The 17,634-nt window shown below is 38.8% G+C and overlaps 1 protein-coding gene across 4 annotated transcripts in view; it reads left to right on the forward strand.

Moving 5' to 3' along the window:
• Positions 1–17,634, forward strand: part of VPS8 (VPS8 subunit of CORVET complex) — a 256,850-nt gene that overhangs the window by 150,837 nt on the left and 88,379 nt on the right. For all 4 annotated transcript variants that reach the window (XR_014824480.1, XM_084990588.1, XM_084990589.1 and 1 more), the window contains 2 exons: positions 2,365–2,411; positions 16,542–16,689. Coding sequence is in view for 3 of the 4 variants with exons in the window: in XM_084990588.1 (XP_084846714.1) it covers positions 2,365–2,411; positions 16,542–16,689 (195 nt within the window). In the remaining variant the exon portion in view is untranslated. The remainder of the gene's footprint in view (positions 1–2,364; positions 2,412–16,541; positions 16,690–17,634) is intronic.

Here is a 17,634-nt window from a genome sequence, read left to right on the forward strand (position 1 = left end):
CATTAGATTCATTTTATAGAAAATTAGCATTGTTTTGTGGAGAAAGGACGGGCAAAGAGAGCAAATGGAGAAGACCAGTTAGACCGTTTGGAAGGTGAAAGGTCTTGGCAAGAAATGGTGAAGGCAGTGATAGTGGAGAGGACAGGTATGAAATATGTTTGTGAAATAAAATGTGTAGGGCTTGGAAATTAGTTGACTATGGTGGTTGGAGTTAAAAATGACTTCCTAATATAGGGTTTGTTATCCAGCATGCTGAGGTTCATTAACTCAAGATAAAGACTCATCTATTAACTCAATAAATATTTACATACCTGGGGAGGGCCAAAAACACATTGATAAAGTGCTGAGGATACAAAAATGTATATGGTTGACCCTTGAACAATGGGGAGGTTAGGGATGCCTACTTCAGTGCAGTCAGAAATCCTCATACAGGAGTTCCTGTCATGAATGACTCAGTGGTTAGTGAATCTGACTAGTATCCATGAGATGCAGGTTCGATCCCTGGCCTCGCCCAGTGGGTTAAGGATCTGGCATTTACCATGAGCTGTGGTATAGGTCACAGATGCAGCTTGGATCCTACATTGCTATGGCTGTGGTATAGGCTAGTGGCTACAGCTCCGGTTAGACCCCTAGCCTGGGAACCTCCATATGCTGTGGGTGTGGCCCTAAAAAGCAAAAAAACAAAAAACAAAACAATCCTCATATAACTTTGACTTAGCAAAAATTTAACTACTAATAGCTTAGCGTTGACTGGAAGCCTTACCTATAAAGTAAACAAGTTAACACATGCTTTGTATGTTGTATTCATTAAGCACTGTATTCTTATAATAAAGTGAGCTAAAGAAAATGTTATTAAGAAAATCATAAGGAAGAGAAAGTATATTTATGGTGCTCAACTATGTTTATCAGTACTGTAAATTTGAATCATCTTTTATTTTTTTCGCTTTTTAGGGCCACACACTCGGCATATGGAGGTTCGCAGGCTAAGGGTCCAATTGGAACTACAGCTGCCAGCCACAGCCACAGCCATAGCAACATCAGCATCAGATCCGAGCTGCGTCTTTGACTTACACCACAGCTTATGGCAACACCAGATCCTTAGTCCACTGAGTGAGGCCAGGGATGGAACCTGCAACCTCATGGTTCCTCGTTGGATTCATTTTCATTGTACCACAATAGGAACTCCTATATCATCTGTTTACAAAATGAGTCATCTGTCAATATTGTCTTATACAAAAACACTATAGATGTTATACATGTTACTAAACTAGGCATCAAGTATGAAATGATAACATGAAAAATAAATTCTTATTTATTTACAGGTTTAACAATTCATGCATTGATAATGAAAAAAGCGCTATGATTGCTTTATGAAAGCCTAGAGTAATCAATATGATTGCTTCATGGTAGGGGAACCTATCCACTGAGTGAATCATGAAATTTTTATGGCATAGTGTATTATAGTTGTACTCATAATACAGTATTGGAAACATTGTTACTTTAAAAAAAAGCGTGTGATGGTAAATCGATAAGCAGTTTCTCCAATTACGAAAGAGAGAGAGAGAGAGAGGAGAAAGAGAAAGAGGCATATTTTACATTATCATTCACCTTATGCCTCTGTAATGGAAAACATTCACGTATAAGTTCAACTGTTCAGTTCATATCTGTTCAAGAGTCAACTGTAAATGTATCCCTGTGCCTGCGGAAGAAGACAGATAAGCCGAAAATTAATCGTGGAATAGTTTGACTTGAATGATGATAGAGCACTGCCCAGGATCCTGAATTGCCAAGAGAGTCAGTGACATACACAAAGTCCTATAGCTAAAAAGTGGAAGAAACAGAACCTACATCTTAAGGCATATTAATTGCTCACCTGTTGCACTTTGCTGTCTCTTCTGCAGTTGACTGTACTGGGGAGTTAGCTTTTGTGGTAGTGATTGTTATTTGGGCCTCGACCTCCCACCCCACCTAGACTACTATCTCACAGTAGGCCATTGTCGCAGGGAGGACCAGGTAAAGGCAGTGTGAGCCCCGTGGTGCCGCCAGAGCTGTTCGTAGCACCTGCCATTCCAGGATCTTCATGCTGGGAACCAGTGAGGGATTTGTCTCAGTGGAGGACTTCTTTTTTTCCTTCTTGCAATAACAAGGTGTTTGTATTTCTTTTACACTCGGAATTGAATATATGACAATGATTAGAATTACTGAGCGGAAATTACCTCTAATTAGAATTTCTTAGATCTCCAGAGAGGGTTTAATGGAAATAATCATATGAATGTGTGCTTTTTAGAGTTGTTCTTTACCATGGCCTTGTTTGAAGAACTTGTTTTAATATTCAACTGTATTTTTTATTCTTTTTCTATTCAGAACCAGGTTTTGCTTTTCAAATTTTTGAGGAGTCTTCTTGACCCAAGGTATGTTAATAAAATTTAGTTTTTCATCATACATAGGTGAGAAATCAAAGGAAATAAATTGAGGTTAGGAAACCAGCCCATGATACGCAAATAGTGCAGTTAGCTCTTGATTTTTGATATTATTAGGAATAATAGTTACAGAGATTATTCCAAATACATGATTAGATAATTGGTTACATCTTGAGTAGTCTTGCTTCCATTTGAACATGCGCATACATGATAAGTTGTCTTCAGTGTAAATAAAATAATGAAGGCATGACAAGAGGACGTGTCTCAGAATTTGGTAACTATCTAGCTTCCGCCAGCTATGCTAGCTTTACTCCTTCTGATTCCTTGTTTCATGGTGTAGGTTGGTAGCTTTGCTTTTCAAAGTAAACACCTCCTTCCCAGCCCACCTCTAAATTTATTACCCTTTAAGCTCTCATTTGAAGTGTTTAGATTTAAATAACTTTCCTGGAGGTGTGAGAAGGAAAGTTTAAATGTTTTTTTAAACTCATCAAATAAAGACTATTGCAAAGAGATGATGAAATTAGTATTGGATCTGTAAGCAAAGCAGCTTTGTATGCGAGATCTTAATATCTTCCTGTGACGAAGTGTGTAATACACTAAGAGCTGAGTGTAATATTTAACATCCTCTAAGATAGTCACTCTTAACTAGAGTTTTGCGTCAGAATCACCTAAGAAACTTTAAAAAATATAGTTGCCTGGGCCTAACCCCACAGAATCATTGTAGGTGGGGATATTTTTGATATACATCTTAGAGTTAAGCATCACTGGCTTAAATGTAATATTCTAGGATGACATAGATCTCACATTATATATACAAATTTCTAAGTCGCATTATAATGTACACTAGCCATTGAAAATCATCATATACTTACTTTAGAGATTATAATATTATAAAAATATAAAGTTTTGGTAATTCTAGTATTCTGTGCTATTTTTAAATACCAAAATACCAAGAATTTTGTGCATTGTAATAATTTTTTGAAATTTCAATCATTTAAACCTTAAGCAGGCTATGCTTCATTTAAATTTAGAGTCAAACAGATGTGCATGTACAGATGTTGAGGAAAGCAGTCTGACTGCTTCCCCTCCTGCACTCCAGTTCAAAGTGTCTGTGTTTAAATTCCCTGTTTTCAAAATATTGCTGAGGCTAGGCACCTTTTTTTTTTTTCATTTTCTGTGAATCATTTGCACTTCCCTCAGATCCAGTTTGGTCTCTAGTCTACCCCTAGAATTAACTGATGGAGGTTATCTTAAAATTAAAGGGTAGGAGGGAAGGAATAACGCTGGGAGAGGGGTGGGGAGAGCTGGGGGAGGAGATGAGAGAAAGGCAAGGGACCTGGGGGACTGTGCTGGGTGGAAGAGAGAGCAGGTGCTCAGCCCTGCCTCTGGAGCCTGTGCAGCTTTCTTTCCAGGGCAGAATTCCTTCTCTTCCTTTCTTTTATCCTCCAGCGTCAGATCCATTCTCTTAGGGCCTGACTCCTCTTCCCCTAGGATAGTTTATCTTAACCAAGTCCTTACTCTTCTTCAACTATTCTACCTAGAGAGAGACTTAAGCTGGAAGGACAGAGAAGTTTAGCTTTGACGTTGGCCTTTTCTCACATGTAACCAAGTATAGAAGACGATGGTGACCGAATCTCTATGTATGTACGCGTGTATTAGGTTAAAAGAGATTTACTGAATACACTGCTAAGGGAAGCACTGGGCATGACAGCTTATCTGCCCTAGGATAGTGTTTTGGGCTTTTTTTAATTAAAGGAACTGGTGTCCCCCCTCCATTCCTGCCATGCAAATAAAGTATTGAAACGTGGCTGATATTCAAGGCTGCTCATTAGTCAAGTGGAGGTTCACACAGAATGGCTTGTATATAAAACAGCTTCCACATTCCTCGTGATAGATCGGCAGCGCCAAATCTTTGGCATTTGGGCAAAGGTCTCATCTGTAGCTGCTTCACGCTGAGAGGGGGGCGACATGTTGGGCCTATCTGCAATTGTCGGTCCATCAAGGGTTCTTTGTGCCAGTAGACTGGAATTAAAGTCATTTTGGTAATTTAGGAAGCTGGTCTAAAGGGCTTAGGGAAAGTGGAGTTTCTGGTGAAATGAGTTGAAAAACCTAGTCAGTCCATCTAAAGATGGAACTGTTGGCTTCCAAAAGAAACTAGATCAGTAAAAAGAATGATTGTAACTAGGGGTAGGGGTGAGAACCAGGTTGCACTTGGTAATGTATTGCTTTTTTTGCTCTTGCCCTCGAAACTTGAATTAGTAGGATTTTCATTCCTCTATGTGGCCATATATAGTTTATGCATATTTGATTTATTTACGCATATTTATTGAATTGCTTTTGAAGGAGTAACTTTTTATTTTGTCAATAGCATTTTCAAGGGAACTAACAATCTAGCTGAATTCTTACGTATATTTCTCTATTTTCTGTATCCAATTTAAGTTATCTTTGCTATGTAAGTAATGTCCTCTGTAGAATTAATTGACCTACAAAGATATTGGTGGCATCTGTATGTAGAAAGATTAGATAGTTTTGAAGGGAGGGAGGTTAATCCTCCAGAAGCCAATTATTTGCCTGAATTGAGGCCAACAGCTTGGAAGAGAAAGGATTTGCATCCTCTACCAGTTTCCTTCTTTGGGACAGCTGCTACACAAAGCCATACCCCACCCCCACTCCTTGTGTGCATTCCTGCTGGCCAGGAATTCTCCTGCCGTATTTACATCCAGATGCAGGTCCTTTGTGAAGTGGGGCTGCTTGATGGATAATGCAAAAGGACACTGATAGTTTTTGTGGAGCTGTGAGCTTCGTAAGGAATAAAGAGAATTTGCAAGGATCTTTATATTCACAGTATTTTCCTTGGTATGATTTTCCTGGTAATGTCGATTTAGCCTTGCTTAACAATGCCCTGAAGGCCTCTGAAATATATGGTATAATTTTCTTGTAGGAAAAAAAAAGCACATAAAATGTTGCATTGTATTTCCAAGTCTTTAATCAAAATAAAGAAAAAAATTGAACAGTGCTAAGGAAATGAGTATCTTTGCCAAGGAGCAAAACATAGATTATAGAAATGGTTATACATGGGATTTAAAATGAATCTGTCACTGTTTCTGTAGATAATTTTGAAGGTTCATTTTAAGATATTGACAGAGTGTTGAAATAGCATATTTCAAAGTTAAAAAATAGAACATTATATGTGTTCATGAACTTTGACATATAAAAATTCCCTCCTACTTCAGTGAGTGCCTGTCAGCTTGGCCAGGCTTTTACCACCAGATAGCGTTTGGTTAGTGTTTTTGCCAGCAGCTCAAATTCAGCCTTCTTAACCCTAAAACATCATCTCCTAATCTCCTTTCAGATAAATAATTAAGAAAGAGGAATACATGCATGTATTTCTTTTTCTTTTTTTTTTTTTTTTGCCTTGTTTAAGGCCACACCCATGGCATATGGGTCCAATCAGAGCTGCAGCTGCCAGCCTACACCAGATCTGAGCCACACCGCTGACCTACACCGCATCTCACGGCAACGCCAGATCCTTAACCCACTGAGCATAATCAGGGATCAGATGCGCAATCTTATGGTTCCTAGCTGGTTTCGTTTCTGCTGCGCCACGACGGGAACTCCTACATGCATGTGTTTCTTTATTCCTGTTGACTTAAGGAAAAAAAAAAAGCACAGCCTAGAAGTTGGGAGTTGTTTTTTTGGGGTGAAATTAGGACTTAAGCCCAGGAGACAGCATCTCAGGTACCCTTGAGAAACCACGGGGGGTGGGGGGGGGTGGAGTGGCTACGATATGTGGATATGTGAGTTTCGGCAGCAAAGGGAGGGTAGTAGGAACAGATTTACAGAAAACCAGTTTCTAGGGGAAGATGTGAAGGTCTGGGTTTACTAGGATCACTCCTTTGATATGCATCTCGCTGTGGGCCAGTCTTTTTTCTTACTTTCCTGAGTTCCCACAGGGCTTACCAGCCCACCCTTGGGAGTAACTGCATTTGTTCACTTAACTACAGCCCCGAAGAGGAAAGGGGAAATATCAAGAGACAAGTGATAAAGGTGAGGGCCAGGTGCATGCAGCCTTGCACACATTTCACAGGAGTTTGTTGCTGGTCTTCTCCTGAAGGTTACAACTAGTCACAGACATCAGGCATCATGAAGGATTTTAGCGTTTTTCTAGATATGAGGAGATGCAAGGATTGGGCTCATAAAATCTTCTAAAAATATCTTAACTATCTGAAGACCTGTTCTTCCAGTTTTCCCAGCGAACAGAGTGCCTCAGTCCTGGTTTCCACTCTGAGCTCTGCTCAGTGGTGCAGCAAGGCAGCATATACAGTGGCCCATATTTTAATTCATGTAGAGGCTGATGGTAAGTGTCTGTCAACTAAAAACATACAACCTGAAAGTTGAGAGTTAAGTTTTATTTGGGGGTGAAATTAGGACTTAAGCCCAGGAGACTACTCCTAGGAGGTGAGGGACGGAGCTAGGATATATGAGTTTTGCAACAAAAGGAAAATAGTAGGAACAATAGGTTTACAGATAACCAGATTTACAGAAAAGAATTTACAGAAAACCAGTTTCTGTGGGAAGATGTAAGGGTCTGGGCTTACCGGAATCACTCCTCCTTTGATACGCTCCTCAGCTATGGGCCAGTCTTTGTTTCTTTCCTGAGTTCCCTCAGGGCTCACTGGCCCACCCTTGGGAGGGGCTGTTCTCACAGACGACGTCTTCTGTTTTGTCTACTAACTGCAGCCCAGGAGGCTGTATTTCAGAGCTAGCTGCCCCAAAGAGGAGAGGGGAAATATACAGAGATGTCATAAAGGTGAAGGGGGAGGCTCATGCAGCCATGTGCCCATTTTACAGAAGTTTGCTGCTGGTCTCGTGAAGGTTACTGCTAGTCACAAACATCAGTCATCATTGAAGGATTACATTGTTTTCCTAGATATGGGGAGATGCAAGAATTAGGCTTGTGAAGTCATCTAAAAATATATAAGTATTTGAAGACCTATTTTTCCAGTTTTCCCAGAGCACAGAGTGCCTCACTTCTGGTCTCCACCTGAACTCTGCTCAGGGGGTGCTATAGGTCAGCGGCTGCAGTGGCTCATGTTTTACTCCATGTAGAGGCTGATGGCAAGTGTCAGACTTCAGTTCACATGTCAAACTTAAGTTCACGTTCCTTAATTCAGTAATTCTTTATAATGAGATTGCTCTCTGCTCAGTAATGTATGAGAGGTTGAAATAGCTCAAAATTATACTTAATTTTTTTAAAAAAGTAGATGGGAGGAGTTCCCATTGTGGCTCAGTGGGTTAAGAACCCGACTAGTATCTGAGCGGATGTGGGTTTGGTCCCTTGCATTGCTCAGTGGGTTAAGGATATGGCGTTGTGCAGCTTGGATCCTGTGTGGCTGAGGCATAGGCTGGCAGCTGCAGCTCCAATTCGACTCCTAGCCTGGGAACTTCCTTATGCCGCCGGTGAGACCCTAAAAAGAAAAAAAAAGTAGATGGGGGAGATGGCAATACAAATGGGAGAGCATGTGAGCATAGTTGAATACCAAATTGGCAAACATGGCAATGTTAATGTAGAAATAATGCTAAACTGGAAAAACATGTAACATTAAATGGTATGCACACATACTGTTTGTATGTATGATTAAATGATAATCAGATGATGTGGTGAGATTGTTAGGGCAGCCGCCCAGAGTCCCGCAGCTGCAGTGTATCATCTTAGCGACAGCCCTGTGGCTGTAATGTACCAGCTCCAGCAGCTCTTGGCGGCAGCTTATCAGCTCTCTTACCTGGCAAGAAACCAAGGAGAGTTAGAGAACTCAGGTTTATTATGCTGGTGGGCTCTGAGGAGATCGCACTCCGGAGTCTGAGCCCGGAAGAAGTGTTTCACAAGGCTTTTCTGGGCCAGCTCTTCTGGGGTCCGTGCTTGGCCACTGGAGTGAGGTCAGGCAAGGTAGTAGATGTAGAAGCAAGTTTAGAGAAGCAGATGCGTGGGGGAGGGGTGGTTAGGGGCAGTTGGCTGGACTTTGCTTAGTCATCATGGCTGGGGTCTCTCTACCGCTTTATTGGGACATTTTCTCCTACAAGATGTATAGAGCTCAATGGTCACCATATTTGTTGCCGCATAGTTTTGCTTAAATTAGTAATAAAAACGAGAGCAATTGGTAGTAGTTTGGAAGTGTCTGTTCTTTAGTTTTAAAATTTCTGAAACAATGAAAACTGGCATATGGGGGCTACATACTAAATTTTCAAAATTTTGCTTCATTTGTATTTAAAGAAATCTTTGCAAATACCCCAATTTTTTTCCATTTACAATGACAAGGATGCATATTAAGGTACTTCAAAGCTTTTATAAAATCCTACCCTTGTTTTTAGTTGTATTTATACTACTATTTTTTATTCATCTCCATTGTTTTTTGTTTTCTACTCTTTTTCTGCTCCCTCTGATTTTAACTGAGGATTTTATATATGATTCTATTTTTCTTTTCTCTTAGTATATTACACTTCATTTTTTAAACTTTTTCTAGTGGTTACCTTTCAATTTGCAATATACATTTATAACTAATTCCAAGTCCAATTACAAACAACACTGTAGTGCTTCATGGGTAGGTAGTAAAAGTAACTTACTACAGAGGATTCCTAGTGTCTCATAGTATTGATGTCACTCATTTCACTTATTCATAAACTATAATCACTGAATACCTTGTTACTGTTATTCTCTTGAACAAGCTATTATCTGTTAGATCAGTTAAGAATAAGAAAAATGAAAGATTTTACTTTATCTTCATTTATTCCTTTTTTAATGCTCTTCCTTTCTTTATGTGGATCCAGATTTCTAACTTACATAATTTTCCTTCTTTCTCTAGAACTTCTAACATTGTTTGAAAGGCAAGTCTACTGACAACATATTCCCTTAATTTCTGTTTGTCTACGAAAGTACTTCTTTGCTTTCGATAATTTTGCTGGATATGGAAATCTAGTTTGGTAGGTTTTTTCTTTCAACACTTTAGATAGTTCACTTACTTCTTGCTTTCATAGTTATGGGGAGAAATCTGATATAGTTCTTATCCCTGCTTCTCTATAGGTCAGGTGATGTTTTTTTCCCCGTCTTCTGGCTTCTTTCAAGGTTTTGTTTGTCTCAAATTTTGTACAGCTTAAACAGGATATGCTTAAGTGTAGATTTTTGTTGCTGTGTATCCTGCATGATATTGTCTGAATTTCCTGGATCTGTGGTCTGGTAACCTTCATTACTTTGAGGAAGTTCTCTGTTATTATTGCTTCAAAAATTTCTTCTATTTCTTTTTTTCTTTCTTATCCTTATGATATTACCTTTATGTGTATGTTATGCCAAATATATTTGTCCCACAATTCTTGGATATTCTGTTCTATTTCCCACCCCTACTCTCAGTCTTTTTTGCTTTGTACTTCAGTTTTGAAATATTCTGTTGACATATCTTGAAACTCAGTGATTCTTTCCTCAGCTGTTTCCAGGCTATTGATGTACCCATCAAAGGAATTTTTCATTTCTTTTAGTGTTTTTGATTTCTAGCATTTTCTTTTGATTCTTTTTCTTAAAAGAGTTTCCATTTCTCTGCTTACTTTACCATCTGTTCTTACATGTTGTCACTTTTTCCATTAGAGCCCTTCACACATTAATCATAGTTGTTTAAAAGTCCTGTCTGGTAATTCCAACATCTCTGCTATATTTGGTTCTGATGCTTGGTAAGTCTCTTCAAACTGAATTTTTTGTGTGTTTTAGTAGGTCTTGTAATTTTTTGTTGAAAGTTGGACACAGTATATAGAGTGTTAAAGGAACTGAGGTAAATAGTGAGTTTTTATGTTTATTTTGTTAGGAGTTGTGCTATTTACTGTTTGCTATAGCTCTAGGCATCTGAGGCTGAAATTTCCTCAGGAGTCATTTTTGTCGTCCTGACTATCTTTCTGTTTCTCTAAAGACTTCTTCTCAAGTAAATTTTGAGATACGAGATATGCAGTTCTTTGTTCGAATTCCCCCATTGTTATATAGAAGCACTGTTGACATGGTAGTGGGGTTTGGTTGAGGGTGGGGGGATGGAGAAGCACTCCACAGCCCTGTGATTAGCTGCTAGTCTTTTAGTGAGCTTGTGCCCCTGAGCTGTGACCTTCCCAAGTATCTCTCAGTGCCCTGTCCCACTTTAAGTGAGATAGGAAGGCTGGAAGGGGCTGCAGTTGGACATTTCCCTTCCAACACAGGAATGATCCAGTGGCTAGAGTTAGTATTTCCTTCCCCCCAACATGGGAGGTTAGAACAGGCTGGAACTGGGTATTTCTCAGCTTACTTCGGCCCGAGTAAAATCCCAGTTGGTTTGGCTCTGGTGAAATAGTTTCCCTTGAGGGCATATGTACTAGATTGCTAAGGCTGTCTTAATAAAAGCACCACAAATTGTGTGGCTTAAACAACAGAAATGTACTGTCTCAGTTCTGGACACTAGAAATGTTGGCAAATTTGGTTCCTCCTGAAGGCTGTGAGAACAAATGTGTTCCATGCCTCTCCTCCACCTTCACAGTTTGCCAGCAGTCTTTGGCATTCCTTAGCTTGTATAGAAGCCTCACTCTGTTTTCAGCACTCATCTTCCACTGGCATTCTCCCTGTGTGTATGTTTCTGGCCAGATTTCCCCTTCTTTTGAGGACACTGGTCATGTTGGATTAGAGTCCCACCCCACTCCAGTGTAACCTCCCCCTAACTTAACTAATTAGACTCGCAAAGGCTATTTTCAAGTAAGGTTGCCTTGTGAGGTACTGAGAGTTAGGACTTCAATGCGTAAATTTGGGGGTGCATATTTCAGTCCCTGCAGCAGGCCTTATTAAGAACAAGATGCTCTGGTCACTTCCCCCCTCCCCACTAATGAAACGTGATGTGATTTTTCTCGATCCTCACAGTGAGAACTTGGTGAGCCCCCTGGAGGTAAAACTCAAGAAAGTGTGGGATCTCCCCAACAAGACATGGCCCCTCTGGAATTTTTTAAAATTTATTTTATTAAAGTGTGGTCGTTGTGCAATGTTGTGTTAATTTCTACTATATAGCAAAGTGATTCAGCCATACATATACATATGTATATTCTTCTTCATATTCTTTTCCATTACGGTTTATTACAGGATATTGAATATAGTTCCCTGTGCTATATGCACCTCTGGAATTTTCAAGCCTTACTGAGCCTCCAGCATTTTGTCAATCACAGTTTAAGTTTTCCTGTCTCAGTACTGGCTCCGGCAGGGGTGGTTTCTTCTCCTGAGCTTCTGCTCTACTTTGCTGTGATTTTTTTGTATCCGCCTGTCTGTCTCTCTCACTAATATGAGGAGTGACAGTTTGCTCTGTGACCTCAGTTTTGCTCTGTGACCTCAGTTTTCAGATGGATCCAAAAAAAGAGGTGTGTTTGTTCAGCTTTTTTCCTGTGAGGGTGGAAGTGTTAATTTTCAGGGTTTTTGCTGAAAATGCCAGATCAGAAACTAGAAATTTTTGTTCTCTTTGTGATCAGAATTATGTATGACTATCATAATAGATTTATAGTAGTCTGGCCTAGCATCAGTTCAGATACTAATTCTGTTTAAGGAACGTCTCTATGGTGGAGTCACAGAGATTGCCTCTCTTCTGTCACTACCAATCCATCTATCATTTGGGGGAGGGAATGGTATTCAGTTTCCCAGCCAGACCTGAAAGTATACCAATTTAAGCACTGAGCTTAGATACCAAGACCTGCATCTTTCTAGCCTTCCTAGTCTTCCTTCTACTTAGGCCACATTAAGGCAGTCCCTGCTAATAGGACCAATAGCAGATTTTAGTGATAAGGAGAGCTTTGCATTAAGAAGAAAATATACTTGCAGATAACTGCAGCATTCTTACTGTTATGATAATGGTGGGAAAATTTGTTTCAGCTACCCTATGAAGTTTTATTTGGAGTCCCTGAAGCGTTAGAATGATCCAGATACCGTTTATATTTAATCAGGTTATAGAACTAAATTATTTTTTCTATTTCTGAAATCATTAGGCCCTTATTTCTGTTAGCTTATAAAGTCTGTTCTTCTACTTATGCAGGAGAACACTAAAAAAAAAAAAAAAAAAAAATCACTTTTTTCATGAATATCAGAGAAATAACAAAAATTCTATTACAATTTGAAGGAGGACGTTTTCACCCTTAATTATTAGTCACAGTAGGGAAATGGAAAGTGGTCAGATTCCCTGAAGATCTTAGATTTGCTCTTACACTGATTCGATGTGGCAGAATCTTTGCTGTTGGACAAAGTGGTGCACTTGTCTGCTTTGATCTGTGTCTCATGAAAGTGTGTATGGGGTTGTGGCTGTTCCTAAAGGAGGGATGGCAGCAGCTGTGGACAGCATATGGGGTCAGCATGGAGATGGAAGGGGCTGAAGCTACTGGGTTCCTTCTTGCTGGAGGACAGGTGTCTGTCTAACCCAGTCGTCTGTCCCGCTCATGGAACATTACTGCTTATTATGTTATAATTTAATACAAATTGTAGGTATTATCTTTGCTACCTATAATTAACATTTAAAGTATTTTTTCAGGCAGATTGGCACATCCAAGTTTTTGCTCAATTGACACAAGAGTATACCATGGTTTAACATGGGGTGTATATGGAAAGCTAAAACTTCAGCTTCATGGCCTTGCAAAGCATCTTCATTGGAATAAAAATTAGATGGAAAAATTTTTTCTTTACTCTTAAGGGTTGTGAGTTTTTACTTGAATTCTCAGTGTGAAAGTTACTGAGTAGTCATAAGTGGGGCACCTCCTCCAAACACTGGGTGTAAGGGGACTGAGCAGAGAGTTCAAACAGTGAGGGTTTAGGCTAAGCTGAGGTGACTTTAACTTGTCAAAACGAGTCACTGAGGGAGGATCTGAGATCCTCTTCTCAGAAATCTAGAAAAGTAGTCTAGACTGGCCTTTTTTGTGTGCAGCTTTTAGAGTGAGAGGGAGGACTAGACCAGACTTTGTCATTCTTGCACAGTATTCATTTTTTTTTTTTGTCAAGTATTTTGAAATCAGAATTTAAATTTTTGAATCATCTTAATTTAAGTGTTTCAAAACTGACATACAGTATATCCTTCCCAAGAAATATCCTACTGTACCAGATTATAATTTAAAATCATTGCAATATTTTAAATCAAATATAACTCAATAACAAATTTGTAAAAATAAGAAAAAATAAAATTATTTTCTCAAATTGAGTAAGAGTGAATATTTTCTCCAACCTGAATTTTAGGATGTTGTTTGTGTGTGTGTGTGTGTGTGTGTGTGTGTGTGTTTCACAGGCATACATATACTTTGTTTTAAAGCTGACAAAAGAAAGCCTGTGTGTCTCAAAAAATTCTCCCTTTATATATATTTAAATATTTATATCTTAGTTTTGTTATTAAAATAGAAATTCCCCAAAAAGTAGATAAAGCTTAGGTGTAAAATATATAATTTCAACAGCCATTAAGGTTAGCAGTGGGTATATGGCAAAGCATGTAGTTGATAAGAGACGTAACAGAATTATCTTTGAGGAGTAGATATAACAAATTGCGTTTTTGCATAAGACTGATAAGCAACAGTCAGAAATGGATATAAATTCATTAATGCTACAATTTACTTATTAAAGTTTTGATTATGTTGATGTCTGATCATTTTCCAGCAGACACATTATTTCCCTCAAATGATTGCATCAGAATCTACTCTTTGGGTAATGTGCTTGGTTTGATGCATATTCACATCTTCAGTACTTGTAAAAGATTTGTCAATAAATTTTCTGGAATGATTTAAATAGTGTGATTTATTTAGCAGGTGCTCGTGTCTGATCTTAATTTGTTCCATAACCTTACATTTATAAGACATATTAATAGAAGTCTGATATAGGTGAAATATGAGGCCCCCCCCCCCACAGTGTGAGATAAACATCTGGAAAGTACACTGACTCACCTTAATGTCAAGGAACAGTTAGTATTCCCTTTCTCTTTTGCCTAATAGTGTTTTGTTGAGACACAGCCTTGGTCCTGCGTGGAGAACTGTCATTTCCCTGGATGAATCATGGGCATTTCTTATTTTCTCCATGTCGAACTTTCTGACAGGACTTATTCCTAGCTACGTCTGACTTTATAGCCGTAGTTCTTAAAATTTTCAGCACTCTATTCCACTTTTGGGTTCCTCTATTGAAGGAAATCCAAAGATGTACTATTTATTTAAGTTAGTTCCATTTAATTCAATGTGCATTTACTGAGTACCAATTTTTTTTATATGACAACACTGTGCCAATGCTGAGGAAACAGTGATGAATGCAGCACAGTCTGCTTTCAGAATTTATTGTGTAGTTGGGACAAACAGTTAAACAGATAATTTTTAAGTTATGTGGTTATAACTGAGATGGTGGTCTACACAGGGAATAGCCAGTCACTTAGCAAAATTCTGCTTTAAAGGCAGTTTTGAAATAGAAACAAACCCAAAAAAAAAAAAAAAGGAAAGAAAGAAAAAACCTTATCTTTGGGATTTATAGCCAGTTTGAGGAGATACTGAATCAGCCCATCAGCAAAAATTGCAAACTCCCAGCAGCAGAATTTAGTGAGATCATTATCCCACCTCTGGTCAGGACTGAGTGTCATAAAGCTCCTAATTTGGGAAAGATTCCTGTGTCTAAATATAATTCCTCCTTCTTTAACTGAAACCTCTTACTGGTAAAAATAGAAGTGCTATTTACCATCATTGATAGGATACCTACAACCCCAGATTGTCCTCTCTTGAGTCCAGAGATTCCTACCTGTGACTGCTGGTGCCCTGTACCTGGGTTATAGGTGTGCCTGCAGACTGATTCCCTCAGGTCTCCAGGGGTGGCTCTTAGGGTACCTGGAATCTCTTGCAGTCAATCTTATTTCCTATGGGCCAGACAAACATTGTCATTTTTTTCTGTGCCATTATGAAAAAACTGGGAAGTGTTGCTTTAGACCATTCATCTTTCTTCAGAAGCTTCCAAGCTGTGACTTTGTATCTTTATTTATTTATTTATTTATTTGCTTTTTAGGGCCACACCTGCGGCATAAGGAGGTTCCCAAGCTAGAGGTCCAATCAGATCTATAGCTGCCAGCCTGCACCAGAGCCACAGCAACTCAAGATCCAAGCCGAGTCTGCGACCTACACCACAGGTCATGGCAACACCGGATCCTTAACCCACTGAGCAAGGCCAGGGATCGAACCCACAACCTCATGGTTCCTAGTCGGATTCATTTCCACTGCATCACAGTGGGAACTCCCACTTTGTATCTTATTAACCTTATTCCACTTCTTTATATGAGGAGCTTTGGTTGAGGAATTCTGAAGAGAAGTTAGGACTCCTAGAAGGAACTGACTTGAAGACAGAGAGAATGTGATTCTTGTCTTGCTAGTGAACAGCAGTTGATTTTCTAAATAGTTCCAGTAGTTGAGTGTCCACCACAATAAAACTAATACTCTGCCTTGACAGTTTTGTGCAGGCATTATGAAGAGTGAGCTTTGTGAATAGCTGGCATACAAGGCAAATGAACCATGAATATTTTATATCCTACTATTCAGCCACTTATTTATTTTAATAAGAGCCAAATAATTAGCCCTTGCTCTATGCAAGGCACTGTTGTAGGCCTTGATAATTCATTAGGGGGAGGGTACCTGCTGCCTACCCTCACAGAATTTATAATCTTTTAGAGAAGATAGATAATTAATGAAATAATGACAACACGATATGGTTGGTGCTATAAGGAAAGTAGAATAGGGACAGTAGTTGAGACTGGAAGATGATTTATTATATATGGTTACTCATGGATCAAATTGTTTACATTGAGTCATCTTTGTTTCTTTTAGAGCAATAATACACCTCTGGGTATGATTTAGAGGAGGCTTCACTGAGTATCATTTTCTTAATTATTCAGTGTAAACTGAGAAATATTGGGATTTAGAGTATCTCTGATGTAATATATAATGCACCTTAATAACCCAAGTAACATTAAGACTTAATTAACCATTTTACCTGACCAAAAGTAGTCTTGGTTTTAAGGTAACATACTTTTTACCTGGAACCCTGATTATAGATGTGTTTAAATAACACTACTCTCTTCCCTTTTATGTTTTCAGGGAAGGCGTTCATGTAAATCAAGAACTGCTGCAGGTATCTCCCTGTATCACAGAGCAGTACATTGAACTCTTGTGTCAGTTCAGCCCAAACCAGGTTATAGAGACGCTGCAGGTCCTTGAGTGCTACCGCCTAGATGAAACTATTCAGGTAAGACCAATAATGAAGAGAAGGCAAGCGTAAACTTTTCTTCATCATTCACCACTTTAAAAATGAGCAAAGGGAGACTCATATATTAAATTATTTGCCTAAGTTCATACCTAGTAAGTGCTAGCACCTGAGATTGAACTCAGAGAGTCTGACCCCATAACTGCATGCTCTCCATGGCTGCAATAAATTGCTTCCCTGTTTGTTCTAGTAAAGTCAGAAACAGCAAATGTCCATCATTGTTATTAACCAACTTTCACAGGCATTTTCACCAACACAATAAACACAGAGGAAGGAATACTGTAAAACTATTAAAAGAAAAAACCAAGCTCTTACTTGCAGGCTCTGATGGTCAGATAATCCCATTGTGTCATAAGCCTTAACTAGGCTAAATAGCAGTTTGGTATACTTAGCACAGTCATTGCCTTGATTCTCTTTCTTTGTTTTTTTCTGTTTCCAAATGAAATTGTATGTGTGTGTGTACACATATGTGTGTATATATATATATGTGCACATTCTAATCTACCGTAAGAGGCTAGTATGTTTCCTGTGTAAAATTTGTTTTTAAGCCACCATTATATCTCTTTTCCTTAGCACTCAATATTCATGCAACAGTAGCCTGTATTTTCTGCATCTACCTCCTCAACTGCCAGTACGATTAAAAATTTTTTAATCATGAAATATTTCAAATATATAAAACTCTGCTAAACATCAAATACATATGTACCCACCAGCCCAACTTTATAGATGTTAACATTTTGCCACACTGGCCTCAGATCCTTGCTGTTTTATTGTTTGTTTTGGAAACAAAAAGCACCCTTTATCTGTCATGTCTCCCCTGAGGTTAGGTTCAACCTGAAAATGGGAAGTTTATCCTTCCCATCCTTATTTTTCCTGTATATGAATTTACCTGTAAAACACACAGTACAGTTTTGTATGCTTTTAAAA

Source organism: Sus scrofa, chromosome 13 (assembly GCF_054392235.1).
Source record: "Sus scrofa isolate SSC_HxYL_T2T_F1_AM1 chromosome 13, Sscrofa_HxYL_maternal_Yorkshire_Landrace_v2.0, whole genome shotgun sequence".
Classification (NCBI taxonomy): domain Eukaryota; kingdom Metazoa; phylum Chordata; class Mammalia; order Artiodactyla; family Suidae; genus Sus; species Sus scrofa.